Raw genomic sequence first — 9,535 nt, 5'->3', positions numbered from 1 at the left:
ATTACTTACAAGTAATTAGATCAGTACTATCCACATGAGAATTACTTCTTTTTTTATATATAAAAAAAATATAACATAACAGAAATTGATATATCAATCCAAGAAAAAATCTTAACAACATGATTTATATGCTTAGAAGACATGTTTTCATACATCAAGAGGTGAACCAGTTACCCACTACAGGGTACCAACTTAAACATAATTTTTTTATTAATCAGGAGTGGACTCGCGACTTCTCTTCACATGCTTTTTGGCCCAGACTTGCTTGCCGCAAATGGAGTACTTGGTTTTTATTCCTGGAGGAGCTATGCGTGGAATGATAGAAGATGAACGGCAAACCATTCGAGCGTACAATGGTTGTTCATCACTGGACACATCTTGCATGTATATCCCTTCTATGAAATCACCAAAATTCCTGTGCAAAAAGGAAAACCATGTCAACATGCTTACTCACCACATAAATAGATATTTACTAATTAAATATTATTGTAATTATACATATGCATACATCTGGATGAATTTTGAATATTTTATACCTTGTAAAAAATTCTCGAATCTCAGATTCAGGAAGGTAGTAGCCTTTGGAGAATGTCAAAAAGATAGTTCGGTCTTCAGGTGCAACGTCAGGTTCATCCTCGCAACCATCCATCAGCTGCAATCCTCCAAAAATTTCACTTAAATCCGCATCAGGATTTTCCAATACACTGCGGAGCTGACTCATATAGTTTATAGGAACCAAGTTTCCTCCTAACCCTAGTTGTGGAAACCCACCTACAACGTTTTGATACAAAGGAGGACGTGGCACCAAAACCTGATTAGTGTTATAACCAAACCACAACCTATCTCCTTGAACATCTACAAACTGACTATCACTTGTGAGTATATCTCTAAAGGCCCTAACACAAACTTCAGAAATTATACTCCGGACACTTTCAATGATCTTACTCCGTCTCTCACGAAAGTAGAGTAAGTTGATTTCACGAGAGCATAACATCTGAAGCAAACGTGGATTAAAGAATTCTTGACCTGAGTCATTGTTCTCCATCCACATAAAAAATTTAGCAATTTCATTAGCAAGTTGGTCAATCAAATGAAATGGCCAAGAAATAACTTTGTGGACAGCATTCTTGCTGTACCGGATTCTTTCCAGCCAGATCAAGAATGCCACCACAAACTTCGATTCATCAACGTTACGACCAAGTTTACGGACTAGCCTATAAAATAGAGTCCTATCGATGGTATGATAAAGATTATAATGCTCGTTGCTAACATTTTTATCATCGAAATAGGAGTCTGGATCGTACAAAGCAAACCTATGTTTAAATTCATAGAATTCAAACTCGGTCTCCATTGCCATGACTTGAATATGGAGGAAGGGAAACTAAAAGTTTTGAGAGTTATTCAAAGAGGAAATGCAAAGGGTTTGTAGTGGTATGAATCAAACTTAGCGTAGGCGGCTCATATATAGTTGAGACTTGGTGTCAATAGTGTTTATTTCAAGGGGCGAGTCGCAACCTTTTGGAGAGGCCGCATCTATTCAATTTTTTTAGGATTTTTTGGTATGGTTTTCCTACCAATGGCTATGTTTAATTTTGTCATTGTTTGTTTCACATATGTCTGATATAGTTTATCCGGATATTTTAAGAAAATCTTTGACTTGGTAAGAATAACAATATGCACCTTTTCTTGGGAAAAAAGATATGAATTTGCATCTTTTATCTGTTTCTTTTTCCAAGAATAATAATAATAGTCGTATAAAAGAAATATATAATATTTTCAATTTTATCTCTTCATACAAGTTTTCAATGATATGATTGAACTACAAATTTACTTGCAATGCATGGTAACTTTCAATTTTTAAGTTTTTAAAATTTTAAATTTGCAATAACATTTGTCATATGATTCTCCTTTTATTAAAGAGACATGTAATTGTCAAAATATATCATTAAGCATTCTAAGCCGAGAATGTTATTAAAATATTTGTTACTAATGATCGGTGACTACCAATGTAATTGGACAATTTCATCTTTAAACAAATGGATTCCACTAGTTCCATCTAAAATAAGGGATAATATTATAACCAACGATAAGTGGATATCCTCAATTGAAAGAATAAAATGTAGCATTATATCAATAATTTAAACCAAAAAGTTAGTTAAAATATAATATTAATACAAAATTTGTAATTTTCTTTTTTTCTTCATTTTATGGATATTTTTTGTCGGAAAATACCTTTAAAACTCTCACCGAATTATACGTTATTTCATGAGATTTGCGTGAGTTATAAAATCGTCAAAATCTGATTTATATAACTTAAGATAAAGCGAAAAATAATTAAACAAACTAGGATTTTTTTTCTTTTGTTAGAACTTTAATTTGATTCCTTTTCCTAAATTATTCAAATTAATAACATTTTTCTAATAAAAATATAAAAATTCATTCATTTATGCCGAAACATTAAAAAAATTGATAATCGGTAAGTCACTACGGTACTTTAGTTATTACTTTTGTATATACATTACTCATACCACTTCTTTAAAACCTAATCACAGATAATTCGTTTGTTGGTATTCTGGTCTCGAAATAAAACAAAATAATAAACACTATTATGTGCTAAAAAATTATCTATTGGTCGTACCTAAAATATAATTAAGAGCAAATTAAGTATAATTAGTTGAATTTGGTGGGTATACTCGATTTTAGACTTGAATAAAAAATAAATGTTGTTGATTGGGATAAATGAAATTATATTATTGAACCAAACTAAAATAAAATAAAATACAAAGATAAAAAGTTACGTGTAACAGTGTGAGGGTAAAATCAAGTAATATATATACACTATTCATTCATGTAAATTAAATAATCTTTAACCTGTTTAAAAGAAAATTAAAATTAAAATAAAATATAAATTAATAAAATTTGGTCGGTGTAAAATAAAAGAAAACTAAATATGATTAACTGGATTTGGTCGATGTATAATATTGATGTGTCATAAGAAAAAATTATCTCTTTAATATTCGTAGTATTTTATTAAAAATATTATAGACAAAATATATATATTATTCACTACAAGAAATATGGCCTTTACCAACACCAAATCTGTCATTTTAAGGTAAAAACCGATCACTATTCACGAGTATCGACCGAGTCAAAAACGGTCAGACTAGTTACTTTTTGCGTAGAATTTTACGTTGACTAACGCAGATTAATGTAAAAATTCATTCATTTATGCCGAAACATTAAAAAAATTGATAATCGGTAAGTCACTACGGTACTTTAGTTATTACTTTTGTATATACATTACTCATACCACTTCTTTAAAACCTAATCACAGATAATTCGTTTGTTGGTATTCTGGTCTCGAAATAAAACAAAATAATAAACACTATTATGTGCTAAAAAATTATCTATTGGTCGTACCTAAAATATAATTAAGAGCAAATTAAGTATAATTAGTTGAATTTGGTGGGTATACTCGATTTTAGACTAGAATAAAAAATAAATGTTGTTGATTGGGATAAATGAAATTATATTATTGAACCAAACTAAAATAAAATAAAATACAAAGATAAAAAGTTACGTGTAACAGTGTGAGGGTAAAATCAAGTAATATATATACACTATTCATTCGTGTAAATTAAATAATCTTTAACCTGTTTAAAATAAAATTAAAATTAAAATAAAATATAAATTAATAAAATTTGGTCGGTGTAAAATAAAAGAAAGTTAAATATGATTAACTGGATTTGGTCGATGTATAATATTGATGTGTCATAAGGAAAAATTATCTCTTTAATATTCGTAGTATTTTATTAAAAAAATTATAGATAAAATATATATATTATTCACTACAAGAAATATGGCCTTTACCAACACCAAATCTGTCATTTTATGGCAAAAACCGATCACTATTCACGAGTATCGACCGAGTCAAAAACGGTCAGACTAGTTACTTTTTGCGTAGAATTTTACGTTGACTAACGCAGACTAATGCCACGGTCGGGTGCAAGATACGCTTCTGACCGCTTTCGAAAGAGATGGTCATTTTTCTTATGAATGGTAGGTATTTTCAGAATATGGTTGGTATTCAGCGCCATGAAAATACCACTTTCGGTCGTTATTCTTGCAAGTCGTTCTGCCATTTTTTCGCGACCACTGCCACTTCTTCCCTCACCACCAACATTTCATGCCCCCATGTCCCTTGCGAGGTGTGTTTTTATGGGTCCTTGATTCTTTGCTCGTGTACCCCGCCAGCCTCTTACCTCTATCTTTTGTCATCAATGCCGAAATAATGACTACGAAAGCTCTCATTATAATAACATACCAAAGTACATCCTAAATTGTATAAAACCAAAACAAAAATGCTAAGGCATGTATTTTATATACAATTACATTATACTTATATAGATAACATAAATTAATTCTAAATTTGCCACATACGCACAAATAATACAACTATTTTTGAAATTTTCCATATAAACACAAATATTCGACCATTTCTAAAATTTATCATATAAACACAAATATTATACGATACATTCATAATTTGATATAGAATTTTACACAGATATAACAATTTTGATATATTGACATAAAATTCAGTCAAACATGAAAAATGCAAAATTTAATAAAGCCCAAATTTACAATTTTACATAATAAAGAAAAATGACCAAAATTGGCACCATGCAAACCAAATATTTTGACACTTCAATTCAACAAAATAAAGTTTTATCAAATAAAAAAACTCAAAAACATAATAAATTATAAAATAAACTTCAAACAACATAACTACATCACATATAATTATATCACTTGATTTAAAACCAACATACATGGAAAATAAAGCTTATATATATATATAAAGTTCAACAAAACATGTATACATTTATATAACCTCAAACAAATATACAACACAAATACATGGATCCATGAAAATCAAACTAAGGAAACATAAATAAGTAAGACATAAGTAAATTATATATGTACAAATCTCTAGAAGGGCATTGCGTGATGATGGTGTTGAATTTTTCATGGATTCCGCGGAATTTTATGCGCCATGGATTAAAATGCGATATTTATCAAGATCAACACGAGGTGAATAATTGATGGAAAGGCCATTGTAGTAGAATTTGGTGTAATAGAGAGAGAAGAGGGAGAGAATATTGAAAGAAACAGAATACAGTTTATGTTGGATTATTGTACATGATTACTACAATAAAACATCGCCATGAGACCAAAAGTTAGTGATTGAACTGAACTCACATGCAATGTCCTGCACAAATAATAATTTTGTTAAACTTATGCAAATTATTGAACAATCTATTAAATTGTTAGAATTCCAAAATTCTTGCAATACCACAACAATAATCTTCCAAATTCCATTGCATAATTTTGATCTTTAATTGACCAACCTGCAATTCGCTCGTAGAACCTATTAAATTTTATTAAATAATTATTTATACTCAACATAAACATAGAGAATTTCGATTAGAAGCGAGGAAATAATTGGAGTATGTAATTATTTTTACCAGTAGAATATGATTTCTTCACCGCATCGATGTCCAAAAAAATTCTATCAAAGCCCTCATCTTCATGATAAGTAAGCACCGTACCATCACCTTTCCCCTCAAAATTCATCAAGCCAGAAATAGGATGTAGAGGTGAGTAATATCCTACTAAGGTTTGGCCATGTGGTAAAGTAACGGTAATCTCCCTGGGTGGTAGAACATGGCCAAACCATTTCCAAAAGGTCGGGGAGAGGAGTTGTATTTGTAAACAAGACCAATTTCTATATGAAACATATATATAAATCACGTACAATGCATTAAAAGTATTATGTAAATTCAACCTTACTACTTGACCCCTTTTCGCGCTTTCTTCCTTAAAACAAAGTGAAAGAGCCTTACATCCAACCCATGTAAGTCCATTTAAAAATAAAATAAAATTACTAGTTAACAAAAATTACTAGTTAAATTAATATTCATATTTAAATATAATTATAATTTATCATAGGTCGAAGGATCATACACAATCTCTTATCACAACCATTTAGAAGATTAACAACACAGCAAAAGTTTCCCTCGTCCTTATCAAATTTCACACGGGTCTTTTGATCATTAGGAAACTCGAAAATAATGGTTTCTGAAATCTCATCGCGATACTCCGCAAAAATTTGCGTTGGTAAGTTCTGCGTAACATGTATATAACTATATGCATATACCAAATATTAATTAATCAATTCCAATTAACTGCATATTGAATCATTAACGGGTAATATGAATTTCATAAAACGCAGAATACCGTTGATTTGAACAACCCTTATATCTTTATTATATAATATGCATAAGGGGAATATTATCCAAATTTTTGGTAGTCATAGTCCTTGTACTACCAATTTCATAACGACCAATGGATCTTTAAACAAATTGTTCATGGCTATTGGATCTAAAATTAAGGAATATTCTATTACTTAAGATAACTTTTTCATAGCCAAAAAAACACGATGGTCAAGCTTCACTACACCATATATGACTTCTAGAAAAACCTAAAAGAGTGTTAAAATGAACAGAAAGTGTTACGTAAAGCAAAGTTTTTCGGCTAAGGTTAAACTTTTTGAAAATTTACTGGTGTTGTATTTGCGCATGCTACAATAGGGGTAAACGATAACACTTTTTGAACCTATGGTAATATGGATAAAGTGTTACAAGAGACACCTATATTTACAATTTCAATATCTATGATAACACCATGTAGGTGTAACAGTTGTTCTATTGTAACACCCAACAATCAATATGTTGGAATAAACTCTTTTGCAACACCAATTTTCCATTCTAACATTGAATGATAAAATATTTTAATCTTCTAGTCATATCTTTATATAACATTGTAACATTTCTGTAACACTTTTTTATTTATTGTAACACTTTTTTCCCATTTTACCAACATAAAAATAAATTTTTATTACACTTGCAATACTAAAAACTTAATTACAAATTTCAGTTAAGAACTCAAATCCAAAGTTGAAATTTAACATAAAATAAAGTTCGAAGTCAACCAAAGTAAATAATGTTTGCAAATTCATCTAAGAGCCACATATGTTGACAATGTTTCTAATTACACAAAAATAATCTCATGTTTAAAATTAAGTTCACATAACTGGAGAGTATCAAGTTCCCAAAATATTTTGTACTTAAAATAAAACAGGAGTTCTACTTAAGAAACATGACAATCAAACATCAAGATTGTCAACTCGAATTGCCCTCCTTGAAATTAACCTTTAGTTCACTACACCTTAGAATGGCTATTGCAACGCCCAATCAAAAATTTGCTCTTAAATCGTTCCTGTTTCATGGCCACTTTTGACAAGTTTAAGGTGTCGGATGTTTTTTAAAAAATGTTACAAATGAGTTGAGTTCTTGCAAAAAAATTTAATGGTTTGTAATGAGTTTGTTTAACTATTGCAATAGATATCCAAAATTTCAGGCCCAATACTTTCCAAGGTTTTAAAAATAAGAGGGTTTTAAAAATAATTCACCCGGGCATTTTAAAATTAAGATTTTGATTGTGACGTTGTCAAAGATTTAAAATAGGAATTTTTAAATTACATCTTTAAATGTGACTATGTTTCTTTTAAAATACGTCTTTGTTTTTATGATTTTGGTTGTAAGCTTCATTATGACTATTTTTTTTGTAAATATTTATGCACTACTTGTATTTGCTTCATGTTTTTTGCATATTTACCGCGTAAACTTTTTTATGCGTAAACTCAGTTATAAATTTATCTTGTGTTGAGTAATAATATATTTATCGTTGTGCAATGTTTGTGTTTGTAAGAATATGTTGAGTAATAAGTAGAATATTATTCGACGTCGTATATTTAAGTTTATTATTTATTTGCTTTCTTGTGTAGAAAACAGGCTGGTAAATTTATATCAATGACTTGGCTTTTACTATATAAACACAATGAGGCTTATAGTAATGGGGCCACATATTTTCGTAGGGATTCCTTTGATAATTTTACCTTAGGAAATAAACTACAGTGTCATTTTTTATTGGATATATGAAGTGTTAAGTGATAAGTTCGGAAAAATTAATAATGATGAGATGAAATATGACATATCTACCTAGGTGATGATTTTGATGAAATGATTCGCAATGAAGGTAAGGATATAAATGGAATGAATGAAGTCATGAAAGACTTTTATAAGGTTGAAGGAAGGGAAAGAACCACTATTTCACAAGTTTGAAAAATTTACTCGTTTAGGTTTTATAGTTACATTTTACCAATTGAAGTGTAGTCATGGGTTTACCGAGTCTGCATTCAACAGTATTCTACATCTGGTTAGGGAAGCATTTCCCGATGTAAATCTTAATATTGCCATAAAAATGATAAGAGATTTATGGCTTGATTATAAAATGATACATGCTTGTCCAAATGATTACATGATATACTCAGTTGAAAATGTAAACGAGAATGAGTGTGATCATCCAATTTGTAATAGTACATTAGCCCATAATTTTATTCACTTGAGACTTATATTTTCCGTAAATCTATATTATTTAAAATATTAGTTGTGCACAAAAATTGCCTGCATGTTATACGTCTGATGGCTTTGGATCTCTTTGTACATTCCATAACATTATTTTGGTAAAAAAATTTCAAAGGCTTCCCCAGCCAATTGCAAATACCAATAAGGCATCCATAGATCCTTCTCAATCCAAGAAATCTAGAAACCTACATCTTGGATTAGATTTAAAACTACCCCTTGGTATCCTTCCGGCATATTGACCAAGCATCATCCAATCCTTCACTACATATGTTCACTTAGTAATTTTTGATGCAGGTAGGCAACAAATCCAATTCTTTTCACAATAATTGGCAGATGTCAGAGGAATCGTGTGGGAAATGACAACACTTCCTTGAATGATTACGTCCATGTAAAAATATTAATTTTGAAAAATTTCATATTGTATTATACCAAAAGCATAAATTTTAAAATTAATCAATGGCAATGGTAAAATATATTTCAACCCATCAATCGTGTGACGATCCTCTTACTATAATTTTTGCCACGTTTTTAACTATATCTTTTATGAAGACAATTTATGTCCAACATTTTCATCCTCTTGAAAGGACTAACCCGCCAACGAAAGTTAATTCAATAATAAGGAACACATTACACAGGACAAACCATCAGTCAAGTTGCAATGAAACCCTGACTGAAACCAAAACTGACTAGACAAATTGAACACAACCGCAGAGAAATTCAAGAAAAATTAAAGTGAACCCGGTTTGGTATCTGCAATAATTTCTCCTTCCATCATGAGTTCAATTATTATCAGTTTGTATTACTAATTGAAAAATATAATACACTTACTAGTTGTTGATTTCTTGCTCTTCTAAATTCCTCCCCACATCCTGATTCTTACAGTTGTAATGTTGGTAATGATCTTCATACACAAGTTACGATTTTATCTTTGTTGTATGCATCAATTGTATATTAGTTGTTGAACTTGTCTCGAGTTCGTTCACTAA

General features: G+C 30.0%; 1 protein-coding gene across 1 annotated transcript; it reads right to left on the bottom strand.

The window, feature by feature from the left end:
* Positions 1 to 210: 210 nt before the first annotated feature.
* LOC141696361 (uncharacterized) lies at positions 211 to 1,357 on the bottom strand. Its single transcript, XM_074500512.1, has 2 exons — positions 537 to 1,357; positions 211 to 415 (listed from the first exon to the last, which is right to left on the bottom strand). Exons 1-2 carry the CDS (start codon positions 1,355 to 1,357, stop codon positions 211 to 213), a joined length of 1,026 nt encoding a protein of 341 aa, XP_074356613.1.
* Between the last annotated feature and the right edge of the window lie 8,178 nt (positions 1,358 to 9,535).

Source organism: Apium graveolens, chromosome 11, assembly GCF_009905375.1.
Source record: "Apium graveolens cultivar Ventura chromosome 11, ASM990537v1, whole genome shotgun sequence".
Lineage (NCBI taxonomy): Eukaryota > Viridiplantae > Streptophyta > Magnoliopsida > Apiales > Apiaceae > Apium > Apium graveolens.
This window is presented reverse-complemented; position numbering and strand designations above follow the sequence as displayed.